Source organism: Dioscorea cayenensis, chromosome 1 (assembly GCF_009730915.1).
Source record: "Dioscorea cayenensis subsp. rotundata cultivar TDr96_F1 chromosome 1, TDr96_F1_v2_PseudoChromosome.rev07_lg8_w22 25.fasta, whole genome shotgun sequence".
Taxonomy (NCBI): domain Eukaryota; kingdom Viridiplantae; phylum Streptophyta; class Magnoliopsida; order Dioscoreales; family Dioscoreaceae; genus Dioscorea; species Dioscorea cayenensis.
Genome location: NC_052471.1, coordinates 4,656,331 through 4,674,195, shown reverse-complemented (window position 1 = coordinate 4,674,195; position 17,865 = coordinate 4,656,331). Strand labels below are relative to the sequence as shown.

Genomic DNA, 17,865 nt, shown 5'->3' with positions numbered 1-17,865 from the left:
AAAGAGAACAAAAAGGAGTAATGTTCTCAGCTAAACTTTGCTTTTGGTTTTCTGAAGTCAATAATTAGTTATTGTTATTGTGTCTGATATAATTCTTTCTTGGAATTTGTTTGTACTAGGAATCTACTGAAAAGTAGTATTCTTTATTCTCAAATATGCATTGATAACATTCTTAATGTCATTTAAGCTGATGTCTTTCAGCTTGTTGTTTTTATAATGGATAGTAAAACTCTTGTGCATTAGCTATACAAACTATTGCAGGACAATTTGTGTTTAAGAATCAATTCTTATGTTTCTAGTACAAATGTAGAAGGCTTGGTGGAGTTTTGCGTGATGTTAAAGGTAAAATCATTCTCAATTTGTTGTTTCTAGTACAAATTATTTTCATAGAAAAATTTTCTTGTGTATAACCAAACACCATTCGGTAGGAATTTTTCCTGTAGTAATTTCCCCAGAAATCATCTTCGAATCCTATGGAATAAAATCCCTATGGAAAAATTTATTATGCATCCAAACAAGCCCTTAGAGTAGTTGAAACTTTAGTAATTAACATAGCTATAAAATGTTTTGCTTTGAACTGTAATTTAGTTTAGATGCTAATTAAGTTTCCTAAGAATATGTGGTAAGTCATGAATAAAAGGCCAATGTATAAGTTGAAAGAAAGGTGAAACATTTTTACCAAAAGCTGAGTGATTAAAGCTATGACCTCTAGTTTGGGAGCTCTTCATTTGAAACTCTATGTCTAAAAATTTCATTCGCTCATTCTCTATGAATTTTCAATCACCACGTTGAATAGAAGGAAGGCATATGGATGCTAGAGATATTGGAAAAGTAACTATCATTATTCATTTGATTAGTTTTTATGATGTTTTGCCTTATGCTATGTATGACATATCTCATATATAGCTATTCCCTTATATAATTGACCTCTATACTTGTATAGCTCTTTACAAGCTCTCTATATAGAACTTCTCATGTACAATGAGATATACATTGAAAATATGCATCATTTTCTCCATTTTCAATCTCCACTCTAGCATCAAATATATTTCATTTTCTTTATCTTCAATCTACATTCTTTCAATAATTTTCTATAGATGGGGAGTATAATGACAATTTTAGAGGTTCCTAGCAAGGATGGAGCTACATGGTCAACTGTGGGGATCAAATTGTTGAATAGTCAAAACTACTAACAAACCACTAATTTATTGTTGGATTTGCTCCACTAAAATAATAGCCAATGATTGAGTCATTTGACTTAGTTAGGTATAATACGCTAGATAGTCCCTCTATTATTTCGAAATGGCCCTTTAGTCCCTCTATTATTTTTCATCCTTGGGAGGTCCCTATATTATCCAGTTTGGAAAAAAGAAGTCCCTCCATCTAATAGCCGTCTCCTTTTCCGTCTTTGTCGCTGACGTGGAATTAATCTCGAATAAAAAAATAATAAAATATTACAAAAATTCAAAACTTGTGCTAATCTTTCCACATCTTAGCCTTTGTCCTAATCTCTTTCTCTCTAATCCCCATCACCAACTCCAAACACCTCACATGCTCTTCTCCTTTAACAACACCATCACCATCAACCTTAATCCTCGCTTCACATCCCCACAAACTCTCCACCAACTTCGCATTCATTTTGGAAGGTTTATCAACACTCAAGGCTTCATATTCCTATCTTGTTCTTTATCCAATATCTTAAATATTCCTCTCATCATTTACACAACAGAGCCGAAGTAGATATCATAACCAACGACGTGAGAAATGGTGACAAGTCTTTGATTTGGAGGGGCATTAACCTCGGCAAGAAAATAGTGAATGGAGGCTCGCTATTGTGCACTTGGATGAGACTCTCAAAAACCATGAAAGAAGTGGTAATATGTTGCGAACATGGTGGCTGCTTGTATCCAATAGAAAACGAAAGGGATGCCATGTTTGCTAGTAATGCCCACCAGTCATGGTAAGAAGACGATCACCATGCACGTCACCAGCCACCCATCAGCAGCCATGTCATTAATGAGTATAGAAATGTCATGTTTAGTATTTGTTTCTGATGAGTGAGTGGTACTCCTTAGCATCCATATCCATTTTTGTTACCTTCTTCGTCAAAGCGGAGGTAGGTGATTAGGCCATCATTGAAACCTTTGTTGGAGTTGGGGGTGGAGGAGAACATGTGGCAGTGGGCTGAGATGGTGGTGGAGAAGGTGATTGTGGCTCTGGTTATGGTGGTGCAAGGCCGGGTTTATATGGTCTTGAAAAGGGTAGGTGATGAATAAAAAGGGGGGTTAATGGTTGTCCACCATTGATGTTGATCTTGAGCTTGAAGATATATGGATATTTTTAATTTTTGTAATATTTTATTATTTTTTTATTCTGGATTAATGCCACATCAATGGCAGAGACAGAAAAAGAGACGGCCATTAGATTGAGAGACTGCTTTTTCCCAAACTTAATAATGCAGGGACCTCCCAAGGATGAAAAATAATAGAGAGACTAAAGGGCCATTTCAAAATAATAAAGGGACTTCCAGGGGGTTATACTGACTTAGTTATTAACCACATGGTCTTTCTATGCTAGCATCTAGATAACTCCACATTAGTTAAAATCATTAGTAAGTAATAGAAAAAAAAAAAACTATCTCCCAATAACTATGTGTTCATTGGTCTGCAAAGATTAGCATCAAGAAGCTTTAGAGGTCTCAAAGCTCTCCATGCTTGCTCAGATGGAAAAGATCTTTTGGCTTGCTGCCCATACACACAACTTTCACAAAGCTTAATAGGAGAAAGTCCCTACACCATTTGTTCTTAACTCAGAGTTTTTAAACCTTGGATATTGAGATGACCATACCTTAAATACCTCTTTTCTAAGACCTTATCACCATTAGCCATCAAGTTCTAGTCAGAGATGTTGTCACCGAACACCCTCACTTGATTAATTAAATTGGTGACTCAGGAGATATACTCTTGCACAACTTCTCTAGTCCTTATCTGCAAGGTTTTAAACTCCTAGCTCAGTGTCTACAACTTCACAGCAACCACCTTGGATGATCCTTGAAATTCTATTTAGAGGATCCTCCAAGCTTCCCTTGAAATTATAGCTACAACAATCATAGAGAATATGGTCTCATGCACAGCTTGCTTGATGAAGAACAGTGCCTTGGAGTCTCGTTTCTAGTTCTCCCTCACTCTTACTTCTTCATTTTGATTTGAGTAGCTAGTTCCAACAAAGTCCTATAAATCTTGAGAATTAAACAAGGTGCCGATCTTCATACTAATACTCATAACAATTACCTTTGAATACTGGCAATAAAGGAAGAAAAGAAGACAATGTAAAGATTCCTCTAGAACAAGCTAAAGATACACCATTGGAAAGCACTTCAACTACATCAAATGATAAAAATGAAGAAAGACCTAACAACCATCAAGGAGACTAGGGCAATAGTGAAAGAAACTCACAATACACAACAACAATTGGAGAGGATTCAATGGTGACACCCAAAGGGACACGAAGGAGAATCCGATCACTATGAGAATATGAGAACTCTATGAATCCTGCACCTTTGTACTCAATATCATAGACCATACAACATCTGTAGAAAAAAATACAAAAGGTAGTGATAGGCTGCTATGAAGGAAGACTTTTCTATTATTTAAAGGAACAAGATCCTGTAACTCGTTGATTTACCATAAGGGAAGCAACTTGTTGGTCTGAAATGGGTTTTCAAGACAACGGTGGATGTAGATGGAGCTGTATAAAGGCATAAAGCCCACCTTGTAGAAAAAGGGTATTCTCAGAAGTATGAGGAAGACTTTAATAAAACTTCTCTCAGTTGCAAGGTTTGAAATAGTGAGACTTCTCCTTGCCTTACCTGCTCAAATGAAGTGGGCAATGTATCAACTGGAGGTGGAATTTGCTTTTTAAAATGGTGAGTTATTAGAGGAGGTTTATGTCAAGCAACTGGAAGGGTTTGAGCTTAAAGGAAGGGAGAACAAGGTGTATTAGCTTAGAAAGGCTTTATATGGATTAAAACAGGCACACAGGACTAAGTACAGCAAAATAGTTCAGTATTTTCTTCAGCAAGGATTTAAAAGATGTGATAGTGAACCTACTCTATGCAAGAAGATAAAGGGAGAAGATGAATTGCTATTGGTCTATCTCTATGTAGATGATATAACCTCCATGGGGACCTCTCAATCACCAGTTGACAATTTCAAGCTGAGGATGATGGAGAACTTTGAAATGATTGATCTAATAGTGTTGCAACACTTTCTCAGATTAGAAGTAATGCAAGAGGAGATGGGAATTTTTCTTGGTTAGAAGTGTGATGCAAAAAAAAAAACTCCTCAAGAAGCTCAATATGCTCCAATGTAAACCTACAACACTTCCATGAACAATGGTGAAAAATTGCAACTTTGTGATAACTCTGATGAAGCTAATGCACAAATGTATAGGAGCTTAGTTGGTGGACTTATTTATCAAACCATTCCTTCTTAGTTGGAATAGTTTCAAGGTTCATGAACATTCCTACAAAGCTACATTTTGATGCAGGAAGGCATATTCAAAGGCATATATCCAGAGCATTGAACTATGGGTTGTATTATACACCCGTTTCAAACTTCAGATTGAGAGAATTCAAGGATAGTGACTGGGCTGGATCCATTAAAGACCGAAAGAGCACCTCTAGGAGTTTGTTCTCTATGGGCTCAAGTAAAATCACATGGAGTTCCAAGAAGCAAGAAATAATGGCTTTTTCAAAAGCTGAGGTCGAATATATCTCAATCATAGCCTCAGCATGTCAAGCAGCATATGGAAGCAACTGAGATCTACTATGACAATAGATCTGTAAAAGGTCTTATTAGAAATCCTGTTCATATGGGTAAACGAACAATATTGACATTTGCTTTCATTTCATTAGAGATCTAGTAGTAGATGACTCTATTGTTCTAAAGTTTTGTAGTATAGAGGATCAATTAGCCGATATACTTACCAAAGGTTTATCCATTCAGAAGTATATGTATTTCAGCATTATGCAGCTTTGAACTAAGGAGAGGTGTTGAATAGTCAAAGTTGATGTGGAGTTGTCTGGATGCCATCGTGGAAAGACCATGTGGTTAATAACCCAGTCAAATGACTAAGTCATTGGCTGTTATGTTAGTGGAGAAAATAGCAATAAAATTAGTGGTGTGTTAGTAGTTGGTGATTGGATATAAATTTGAATGAATTCTATCTTATATTGAGTACATCAAATAATAAGTGAGAGTTTGGTTCTTTTGTTTGATTCTACATAAAACTGTGTGCTAATATAAGTCTCTTTCTCTCTCAATGGTTTGATTATGACTGAACGTCTCTTCTATCTTTCCACATTAAATACGTTCCATATTATCCAACATAGATGACCAATGAAAATTTTAAAAAGTATTAATAGTAATTATATTATGTATATTTGTTTTGGAAAATTATTAAATTGACCCCACTAAATTGGGAAAATGAGGGTGAAAATACAATATTAAAAAAATTTTATGGGAAGTATGTGGGTCATTATATAAATATTAAGTTTTAAAGAACTCACATTCTTTGATTTTTTTTGTTTTTATTTTAAGTAACAAATTTAGATAACTTAAACTTACCACTTTTTGTCTTCTTCACTTATAAAATGTTTTAGCTATTTTCCCAAGTTTTTGCCCAAGTAGACGAGAGGACTATTATAGAAACTCACTTTTTTTTATTTAAAAACTAGAATTCCAAAAAGGCAAGGTTTTTTCTGTCCACCTTTCAAACCAATCAAAGAATCTAATTAAACTCTAAAATCAATTTTAACTTTCAATCGTTTAAAGTAATTTTTTAATTAAATTTCTTGATTTTGGTTGATCATTTTTCATACTATTTTAACTATAATTATGTATATATATATATATGATTTTTTTATATTATAAATGATAATATTATATTTATACTGAATCTACTTAACAAATTTATGATTCCACCACTGGTGCCAAGTGTTTTTAATCCTAAGAAGTAGATGTAAATCAACTAGCATGTTTCCAGTGAGGGTTACGCATCATTTTGGCATCTTAAGTTAATGAGAGCATCTTTATTTTGACTTTTAAAGCTAACTGATGTATTTGTCATAATCTCTATGATAAAAGTCAAATCACAAAATGTATCTGTTTGACACAACTACAACGACAAAGCTAAACCAAACAAATTCAGTTTGACTCTTTCTGACTTTGGCAAACCAACCCCAAAGTATTTCTATATATTTGTATATATGTGTGTGTATCAATATACATATAATGAGTGGGAGTTTGAGAAAAGAGACTTGCAAAACCTGAACTAGCTATAGTGAAAGCAAAGCCAACAATGGTGAATTGATAGTGTGTTGAAAGGAAAAGCTCAACATAAGAATGTTCATCCACAACAGCAGCAACACCTCCATTATCAGGGCCAAGTTCAAGGGCTTTAGCATACTCTTCAGGTGAACAAAGAGCTCTTAGCCTGGACCTTGGAATCCCCAGCTCTTCCACCATATAAAACTCTACAAAGGAACCAATTTGGTATTCAATTGGATAACCAATTGTTATTAATGATTCAATCCTTCATATCTGTGTTCAGAGCTGTTACAATGTTAGGATTGAAATCAAGCCAGCTATATAACTGGTATGGATGACTAGTACCACAAACAGCCATATGACCAAAAATATTCTCCCCATCATACACTTCATATTCTCCTCTGAACATTCCAACGAACAAAACAAGCCAAAGTCAATAAATATCGCTATGGTATTAAAATAACCCAAGTGATCACAAATACCTCAATGAATTATGTATATAAATACTTAAACTGCACCAAAAAAAAAAGTAAAAACAATAAATTAAGAATATAAATACTTAAACTGTGAAAAAAAAACTACTTGGTGTAATGGAATGCTATGAGATTGGTGAATAGGCAGACTTGGAATCGAATCACCTAGGTCGACAATACTTTGCATACATTGTAGAATACTATATAAAAACTTTAATATATTGTTCATTCATTGTTCATGAGTTCCCAACTTATGGGAAAATATTGTTGCCCTCCACAACAGGGTTGCATGGCAGGGGGATTTATTAACTCGGTTTGGTTCTTGAAAAATCTTCTGGGCGTACACATGGTAAGACTCTTATCACCCCATGTGACGTTTGGCCGCGTTAACAAATCCCTAAGGGATCTTTAAGTCAACACAATTGGTGCACTACCGTAGGTGTTTGCCCCTTAACACCCTCTTGTGCGACGGCATTCATCGTCGTTGACATAAAAAAAAAAAACAAAAAACAAAAAACAAACAAATATATTTTCCTATCTTTGTTCTTGATTCTCTTACCATAATTCTACTAATTAATGGTTTAAAGGCAAGGGTGAAGGCTACTAAAATCATATGGTTATTTCAGCCTTAAAATTTAATGAATTTGTTGATTGACATTGATTCATGCATAAATTGTGCTACATTGCTTGCTCCCTATATAGTTGCTATATAAGTTGGAGAAATGAAAAGAAACAAATTCATCAAGTTGGGTAGTTAAAACAAACATCTTTTCCCACAAGGGATCAAAATGAACACTACCTTCTCCTATCCCCTATGCTTCTAAATTTAAGAGTTAAAATTATATGTAAAATAGTCCATGTACTTTTCACTCTCTTCTTTTTAGTCTCTCTACTCAAAAATGTTCCCGACTAGACCCTTTACTTTTGAAAATGTGCCTATTTAGTTAGAGATGCTCCCAACTAGTTCCTCTACTTTTAAAAATGCGCTCACTTACACTACAAGAAAATTACCATTTAAAAACTGTAAATTCCGTTTCTAATCCGTTGCTAATTCCAATTAAAAACGGATTTGAAACAGAATTTATCAGTTCTGAAAAAATCTTGTTTCTAATTTAAATAAAAACAGAAAAACATTTCGTTTCTAAATATAGAAACATAATAGAAACAAAAACCAAACAGTTTCTGAATTTTGAAATTTAAAACAAAATAATTTATGTTAGTAATCCTTTTTTAAATTATGTTGCAATTCCGTTTCTAAATTTAAAAACAGATTTAAAACAAAATTATTACCATTACAAAAATTTAAAACGGATTTCAAACAGAATATTTTTGTTTTATTTTTGTTTTATCATTAGAAACAAACCTAATTTTGTTTATAATCTGTTTTTAAAATTATTTTAAAAAAAATAATAATATTGAAACAAATTAATCCATTACGTTTTTAAAATCCAAGCAAAATAAAAAACCAAATTAAAAATTATATCATAGTCAATTGTACATTTGTTCTCAATTGCAAACATTAACTGATCCTGCATATCACCTCCACAATAAAAACTGATGGCAACATTACATTTAAGCAAACTGATCCTGTATTTTAACACTGCCAACATTCCATTAACCTAATTGATCATACTACATGCAGTAAACTAGTTATGAATGTTGCAAACCAGCAACCAGCTTTATTTACCATTAAAACATTGAAGACATAATAACATAACATTTCGAATTAAATACAGAAAAAAATACAAATAATCTGAAAACATTGCTTTTTTTTTTTTAATAAATCCAGCTGATTTCCTGTCCTCGACTCACAGTAGCAGAACACTGGGAATTCATTAGTCACAAACATTTCTTCACTGTTTTGCTGTAAAATCACAAATCAAACTTTTTGTTTTGAATATATCATCTAATCTAACAGTTCAATCAAGCTCCTGTTTCATTGCACAATAGAATAATCTAATGAGTTGCAAGTTCAATTACAAGAAACGAAAGTGAAAATCATAAAGAAACAATTTGAATCATAAAAAGGAAGCACACACAAATCAATCGTATTATATACCTCACACACACAGTCCTAGGATCAAGCTCTCTTCTTGTTCAAAGAGGAGGCGAGCTTTCCCATCTGAAATCTCCAATACAAAAAATAAGCCAAACCAAAACCTAATAGAACCATCGCCAAAATCATATCATTTCCTCCATTCATCCCCAAGTCTACCACCTCTTCAATCCTAAATTTCCTTCCCAAAATTCCCCCATTGACATCATCATCACCACCATCATCATCATCATCCTCCTTCTCCCCTACCAACACATACACTTTCCTCCCATCCCTCACTACCAACCCCATCAACACCCCTTTCTCCACCAATACCTCATTGGTATTGGTACTGTAGCTCAAGTACATGTCCTTCTGTAGTAGCAACATCTCTAGCTACCAAGGCTGCATGCAGGACAACCACATTGTCTGTTTCAGTATTTGGAATACTATTTCAAATACTGATGTAATCCATGCTCATTATGCAATAGACTAATGAGAAGTGGGTCAGATTAGTAGTTAGCTGGCCAGTTGCGTCACTTAGTTTGCATGCGTGCCTCAAGTGCCAGAAACTAGACAGCAAGGTGACGTTGCAATGCAATCATGGCTCATCATGTCCTTCTAATTAGGTTATAAAGCAAAGGAATAAAGAATTGCCAGCCAATCAATAAACTATTGTCATTGGTACTAACATAAAATAATAACATTTTTAAAGAAAAAGATAAGAAATTTACTGCTTGCATCATTCAAACATACTTAAATCCATCTTGGGCAAGTGTGCTCTATTGTGGAACTAATACTTTATATGCAAGTCAAGAGATAGAAAGAATTATAGCAGTACCTCGATGTAACCAAGTCTTTCGGGATCCAATTCAAGCTGCGTATTCCTCTGCAACCATTGATGTGCTGATGAGCATGTTCATGACTACTATCTGCAACTGAAATATATATAAGACAACATCTGTGGCAAATACATACAAACCAAGTCACCGACCTTATCATACTTTAATTTAAATACAATGTTAAGCACACATAAAGAAAAAATGACACTCCAAAATCAGTCTTTCTTCTATTAATTGTAACTTGAATCCTATAATCCCTCCCGATAAGGCATTTAATACCCTAAAACCATATACTATAGGCTCTAATAGAACAGTTGAAAACAAAATAATAAATCAAAAGCAAGGCCCCAAAGCAACAACTGCTACAAATGCATTCAATCTAATTCACTGGCCTCATTCTTATACTTCAATATGATGTTACGTTCTTAAAAAAAATAAAAAGATATTCATAAAACACTTTTTCTGGTATTCATTGCACCTCATGGGTCATAAATGATGAATCAAACTAAACAAATACATCATAATGAAGACTCCAATTCATGACCTTACCATTCTTATACTAATACAAACAATTCTAATTCTCAAAAACGTCTTTCCACATAAAGCACATCAAATCTTAGCTCAAAGTCATCATATATGATCAAAAACAACATCAAAACAATGGCAATGTAACTTGAGCAATTAAAAGCAGGCAAATCAATTCCTTACTTGCAAATCACATGTAATAACTAATGCATGGTTCATAGGAAACACAGAAAATGCTCAGGATTCAGCAAAACTCAGAAAGATCAAAGCCATTACTACCAAACTTATCATCAAAGATTAAACACTTCAATGAAAACATTTGAGATGTAATCAAGTTCATGACCATTCCTTTAATTTCAATCATAAAAATCATCAGAATCCTAAACTAAAATGTCAAACCTGTAAACAAACAAACTCTCTTATTAAGATTTTATAGCATTAAGAATTACAAACAAACCTTCTGGAGCCCAATTTTGTCCTCCGAATGCAGAACTCCTAAAAGGTTCACATGAAAACAGAGAGAGTTTCAAAAAAATAGAACACACTAAAAGTGTCTCAATTGACTAAGAATTTATCAGACTAGATACATGCTCTAGAATCTAAATCATCACAATCCTAAACCAAAATGTCCAGATACATGTCAACCCATAGGAATTCAAGCTAAAACAGCTCAAACTAGTACTTTGGCACTCATAATCAGCTACATTGTGAGTAAAAGCTAGTAATATTAAATTCAAGGAGACCTTGCCTTCCAATTCTAGGTTTTTTTTTTCAATCATCCGAACTAATTATTATCCAAAAATTCAGCATCTCATAAATTGATCAAACTAAAGTGGCAAAGAGAGATATGAATTAGAACACAAAAGCCAAAAAAAAAGGGGAGAACAAAGTGAGTCAATAAACAAGATACTAAAGAATTGAAGAGCAATTACTGCTTCCATCCTTCTGATTTCATAGCGCGCATACTGAGCCACCAGATAAATAGCTAAGATGAAAACAATAAATCCATAAAACAAAGAAATCAAAATGGTAAAAAAGAGAAATTAAATAAATATAGAGAAATACCTAATAAAGGCATGAAAGTAAAGAAGAATTGTACCAAGTGAAAATCAAACTTGCAGATCAAACCCCAACCAAATCAGACATTTTGAAAAAAAAAAAACTAAAACTCTAACCCTAGATGAACAGAGGATAAGCTTATAAAGATCGAACCCAAACTTCGATGAGGGCAAGAGCTACGCTTCGAGCTCCAACGGCGACGCTGAAGAAGAAGACGATGGCGACGACGACACCTACGAGCGCTACTTAGACTTCTCCGGCTTCGGTGGCGCTGCCATTATCATCTGAGAACGCATTAAAACAAGCAAATCAACAAAGAGAAAAGTAGAACTAGATCAAAATCTAAAGTTTGCAGAGATCTACCTGAATGGTTTACCGAATACGATGGAAACGAGGAGTGATCGGAGGGTTCGTCTGTCGCCGCCATTGGAGAGGATTGAAACTTTGCGAGGGTTTCAGAGAAAGGGATAGGGTTTTGAGTAAACAGACCGACGAACATGTGTGTGAATGGACGGTCAGATGAAACCCTTGAGTTTTAATCAGACGGTCAAATAAGGTTTTAGTAAATTAACTTCGTTGTATATATAGTATACACTGATTTGATATTTTTGAATATTTAATTTTCAGGTTTTAATATTTTAAAAGAATCTTAGTATTACTTAGAGGCTCTGCACTCAATTAAGTTTTACAACTTTTGCTACAAGTTTAAATTTAATTAGCTATATCTTAATATTTATATTACTAGAATAATATTGAGTAAAAATAAATTATTTAAGAAATTTCAAAATGTATATAAAATAAAATATTAATTACTAAATTTGTTTCTAATCCATTTCTAATATACAAAGGATTAGAAATAGTCCCTTTCAATTAGAAACGGATTAGAAATGGTTTTTTAATAATATTTAATAATATTTAAATAAATATTAATTTTAAATCCGTTTCTAGTTCCTTTTTATTAGAAACGGATTAAAAACGGATATTTTATAATATTTAATAATATTAAATAAAATATTAATTCTTAAATCCGTTTCTAGTCCGTTTCTAGAAACGGATTAGAAACGGATATTTTTTCATATTTAATAATATTTAAATAAAATATTAATTCTTAAATCCGTTTCTAGTTCCTTTCTATTAGAAACGGATTAGAAACAGATATTTTTTAATATTTAATAATATTTAAATAAAATAGTAATTCTTAAATCCGTTTCTAGTCTCTTTCTATTAGAAACGGATTAAAAACGGATATTTTTTAATATTTTAATAAATTATATTTTTAAAAGTCCGTTTGTAAGCCGTTGTTATTAAGATCATATTTAAAACGATTAGTATTCCGTTGCTAATCCGTTCGTATTACAAAAAAAAATAAATTCCGTTTCTAATATTCCGTTTTTAAACACTAACTTTCTTGTAGTGTTAGTCCCTCTAGTTGGGTCATTTTTAAAAGTAGAGGGACTAGTTGAGAGCATTTTTAACTAATTGAATGGGCACATTTTCAAAATTAAAGGGACTAGTCGGGAGCATTTTTGAGTAGAGGGACCAAAAGGAAAGAGAGAGAAAAGTATAGGGACCAATTTGGGTATTACACCAAAATTATATGTGTATATATCTTAGAAAAGTAGATAATAAAGTATAGACCTGCCTCAAAACTTATATTTTTATATCGTGGCAATAACATATTCTTAATATATTTAATTAATTTCAAAAATAAATTTCTCTTTTTAAGAGAAAATTAAACACAAACATTATTGTAAATATGTATAAATATATCTGGCATTAACTAACTCGATGATCCGAAAAACCCCTGATTGGATGATTCGATCCGGTATCTTATTTTTGGACCCAAATTTTGTTGGTATCCACTCCCAAAGAAGGGATCGGGTACTTGATCCGAATTTTCAAGATGAAAACCAAATCGAATCTAGGTCGAAAAAATTAAAAACCGGATATTTGAATCCCCGGTTTTCAATATATTCTTATATATATATATATATATATATATTAATAAACTTAAAGTTTACATGGATTAAAAAGTAAAAAAAAAAATCCAAATTCATAATCTAATCTTTTAAGAGTTATATTTATATATATATATATATATATATATATCAATAAATTAAATTTTGCAGGGCTAAAATTTAAAAAAAAAATTCAAATCCGTAATCTAATCAATTTAAGAGTTATATATATATGTATATATATATATATATATGTATATATATATAATAAATCTAAATTTTACAAGGGCTAAAGGTACAAAAAAATTATATCCATTTTCATAATTTAATTCCTTTAATATATATATACATATATTTTTAATTTCTTTCTTTTAGTCTTCATCAACCCAGTGTCTTTTCTCTAACTTCATTATTTATGAGGTGTTTGATGTTTCTGAAAATATTTGATTTGATTTTATATTGTTTAGAATTAATAAAACTTTTTTATTATTTTTGTTGTGTAGAAAATAAAATAAGATTTTAATTATTTTTTGCAACCTATAAGTTTGATATTTTGTTTTTTATGTTATATTATTATATAAAAAAAATTCAATGAGGCAGATAAAATTGAATTTGGATTTGGATATCCGATATCCGATCTGGTTTAAATCAGATACCCGGTTTTCGGTTCTAGTTTAAATCGGATCGAATACGGATCTAATTTTTGCCAATCTGAAAAACCAAGTGCCAGATCGGGTTTTTTAAACCGGATCGGATACCCAGTTTTGCTCACTCCTAGATATATAAACCAATAGAATTTTTTTGAAGTAATTTCGTGTGTATATATATGAACCTAATTTGTAAAAGATATATACTAATATTCAAAACAATGTAATTAGCGTACAGTGGCAGATGAACATAGTTGCAAACGTAAACCTGTAAAAAAATTTATGAATTAGTCATAATCATTAGAAAATTTACTAAATATTGATATTCAAAAATTAATGTATCCATATTTAAAAAAAAAAATAGATTGCATGACATACGAGAGAATAGTCACTATCTGCTCCTTCCAATCATCATAACAAAATTCTTTATTACTACCACGTTCAAGCACCCACATCACCACCCCAATAAAAAGAAAGGACGAGACAGTAACAAGCGAAAGCTTCTCCGTGAATGGCTTTGTGAAAGACCATGCATGAGAGTTATGCTTCTTTACAGGGGCAACAACAACGAGACCTGACTCAATGGTAACGTAAAATCTACAATCATTGTTCGATTTGAATGGCAATGCCTCCTAGAACACCATCGAATTCCTATAAAAAATAATAATAAGATTATTATTATTAAAATATAAAGAAATCAACAAGTTACAAATCCACAATATATCCTTACACTATATATGTACATATATTAATCCTTGAACTACATCTCTTTGGTCTTCTCATTTCATGTTATCTTTTTCTTTGAGATCTCATTTTTTTAAATCTGCATAAATTTGTTTATCCAATAGATATTTTAATTTTAATACTGTTAAGAGGGCATAGAAGAATTGAAGTAAACATATTTATGCAATTAAAAGAGCACAATAAAAATATAATAACAATCCAAAAAAGCAATTAGCTATATGGGATATTTGTCTATGTAGCATAGAAACAAGCATAATATTATACAATTATTAAAGAGAATAATAATAAAAAAAAATTCACTAATTGTTGTATATATAGTACAATAGGATACAGTATAGATTTATTTATATAAAAGTATTCTAGTTATATTAGGAAATTACAATCCAGCAGAATATTTGTGAATTAATTATGCCCAACAATATATAATCAAATCTTTTCAAAAATATACAAAAATTATTTTATGATATCAAATCAAATCTCCTAAATTTATATATTTAGAGCTAACAAATTCGGTATGAAAAGACAAGCACTTACCCCAAACCAAACCATATAAGCAAAATCCCCATAATCTAGATTGCTTTGCCCATCTCCATAAGGAATGAACTTGTATGGAACAGGATAAGGCAGTAATTAAATTGCAGTGGTAAAAATCTCAATGGTGTATCCTTCAATTTTTCCCATTTTTGGATTTTTTTTACCTAAATTCACTGTAAGTGGCTCTATTAGGAACTGCAATTCTCAACTGTTTCCCATTCTCTGAAAAATCCCAACCTCTTGGCTTCAATGTAGTTCTCCCAAGCCAAACCACATCCTTAAGCTTTTGACTTGCAAATAAATTATTAGCATATTCGGAGTAAAGTCTTTCAGGAGGATTAACTGATAGTCCAGAGTACTTTGACCAGTATCTAACAATCTTGAGCTCAGAATCAATCACATTCACAATATTATATGCAGGATGAATTCGTATTATATGCAGGATGAATTCGATTTCCATCTTGATAAAATTGAATCAAACTTGTCACCCCTTAAATGCTAATCTTCTTAATCTTTGCTAACAAAATTTTGCCTCCATTAAATATTGCCAAACGACCAGACCTTCCATCATTGGCTTGAAGATTAGGATAGCTAGAAAATGAAATATTACCACCATCATTTAGGTATTCATCCAATGCTTTAGCAAGTATCCACACACTATCATAAGCATACAACCCATAAGAATTTAGTCCAAACTTCTCATTGGTTTGTTTTTTGACTAACTTACTCCACCTCAAATTAAACTGGGTTTCCTTTGATCACTCTTCCGTTTGTTGCCTTAGGAAAACAACACCTCACATTGCTTGTGACACACCCTTGTGACACACCTTTTGCGTGTATGTACCGCAAGTGCACGGGTTGTCGAAATAATAAAGTACCCTGGTGAGTGGGTGATCGTATCCAATGGAATAGTGCTCAGAAATACAAGAATTTCTATTTACTATAGTAAAGATGATTCAAGAGTGGTGTGAACAATATCAATGCCAATAAAAGTAAAAATAAGAAAGGAGAGCACAATAGGGATATAAGGAGAGGCAATCGATAGAAAATGGGGCACTCGGACATTGCTCACCCTAGGACTACTGTTTCAAGTGCAAGACTAATCATTATATCTTCCAACTGATGTTTAATAAGTCGTGGAAATCCTGAAACACACTGTCCCAAACCTAAGGTCAACCGTGACTAACCCTAAACCATGCCCTGGCGGAAAAAATACTCTCGACGCCTCACACTGTGTGGGGGTTGCTAGAAGGTCTAGGGACTCCAAGTGATAAACCCTATTCCCTAATATAAATCTAACCCTTTGGTCCAGGCGAAAGATCCCTAGTCACAATTAAGCCCCAACACTAAGGATTACTTCAACGCTTCACTTTATCACTTGCGCAACTAAGCCCCAGCGGAGTTTGTCTCTTAGCACTTCACTCTATCATAACCGCAAAGAACTCTTGGAACGTTGAGGTAGAATAAATCACATCGGAAGGGAAAGGGGACGTTCCGCTACCTCTCGACTCACCCTCTCAACCCTCTCCAACCTTGCTTTGTCTAACTCTCATGGTGTGTTACTCATCCATAAAGATTACCAAGATAGATTCTCAACCCTAGTGTCACTCTAAGGGAAAATCAATGCAATAAACATTCAAGGTTGGAACTCTATTAAAACATCAATTAAAGAAACAAAACAAGAGTCAATGAAACAAAATCATCCTAGGGTTTACAAGTCCAAGCACCCACTAGGAGTTTAGCTCTCCATGAAGCAAGATATAATCAACAATGATATCAAAAGTAAAAGCATGCTATCCATAGATAAAACCCCCTTGTAGCTCGTATTGATGGTCTTGTGGAATTGTTTCGTCTTCTCCAAGAGTTCTGTCGTCAAGCCTAGGGCACACCTCACCGAATCGATGCCTATGAAAGCTCCCCCAATAACTATCTTCTGAAGGAACGCGATGTTGAAGACCGTAGAACCACTCCAAAGATCTAGCCAAAGCCTCTCCAAACCCTAGCCGCGAGCGCCTCCATAGATAGGGAAAAGTTTGGAAAAAGATAGGAAGAGAATCCCTTAAAATGTTTAAAATCGCGGCTTTTCTAGGGGCTGGAATTTTCACACAGCAATGTAGATTTCCAGATTTCCTTTTCTTCTTCGAAGTGCTCCCGATTCCACTCTTTTCATTGAGGCCACATGAATGGGTACACATCCATGCGGTAGATTGCGTCGTGTCTTCAATAAAACCACATTGACGAAGATCTTACTAGTATTGTACAAGTCAGAATACATGAATGTGACTGCATTTGTGACCCTCCAATTTCACACACGCCCGTGTGGATTTCCAGATTTCCTTTTCTTCTTTGAAGTGCTCTCGATTCCACTCTTTTCATCGAAGCCACATGAATGGGTACACATCCATGCGGTAGATCGCATCGCATCTTCAATAAAACCACATTGACGAAGATCTTGCTAGTATTGCACAAGTCAAAACACATGAGTGTGACTGCCTTTGTGCCCCTTCAGTTTGTGTGTTTGCTCGAGCTCAACGGAGGTTGGCACACACTCATATGTCTTTGAGCACAACTTATGTCTTCACGTTTGTTCAATCCAAGACTTCATCAACAAATACATCCAAGATCTACTTTTGGTTACTTTCTTCCACAATTGTCTCCACAACCTTAAATGCACAAAAGAACACAAATACTCATGCATAAGCGATAAATTCTGAGAAAA

General features: G+C 33.3%; 1 protein-coding gene across 32 annotated transcripts; it reads right to left on the bottom strand.

Annotated features, from left to right (window-relative positions):
- Window positions 1-6,124: 6,124 nt before the first annotated feature.
- Window positions 6,125-11,765, bottom strand: LOC120260547. 32 transcript variants are annotated; one of them, XM_039268048.1, is made up of 6 exons: window positions 11,627-11,765; window positions 11,417-11,547; window positions 11,137-11,189; window positions 10,662-10,699; window positions 9,679-9,798; window positions 6,125-6,730 (listed from the first exon to the last, which is right to left on the bottom strand). In XM_039268048.1, the coding sequence occupies exons 3-6, from the start codon at window positions 11,143-11,145 to the stop codon at window positions 6,589-6,591; spliced, it is 309 nt and encodes a 102-aa protein (XP_039123982.1). In that variant the 5' UTR covers window positions 11,146-11,189; window positions 11,417-11,547; window positions 11,627-11,765; the 3' UTR covers window positions 6,125-6,588. The 32 variants fall into 32 exon arrangements, 5 of the variants coding, with proteins under 5 accessions (XP_039123982.1, XP_039123991.1, XP_039123998.1 ...); XM_039268057.1 differs by having other exon boundaries at window positions 9,679-9,775; XM_039268064.1 differs by having other exon boundaries at window positions 9,679-9,775; window positions 11,423-11,547.
- Between the last annotated feature and the right edge of the window lie 6,100 nt (window positions 11,766-17,865).

Bases quoted from the DNA above. Each gene is read 5' to 3' on its own strand.
- LOC120260547 (XM_039268044.1), bottom strand. From the start codon at position 11,168: ATGCGCGCTATGAAATCAGAAGGATGGAAGCA. The intron at 10,700-11,136 runs GTAATTGCTCTT...TGAACCTTTTAG, and splicing joins AAATCAGAAGGATGGAAGCA to GAGTTCTGCATTCGGAGGAC. The intron at 9,776-10,661 runs GTTTGTTTGTAA...TATATATTTCAG, and splicing joins ACAAAATTGGGCTCCAGAAG to TTGCAGATAGTAGTCATGAA.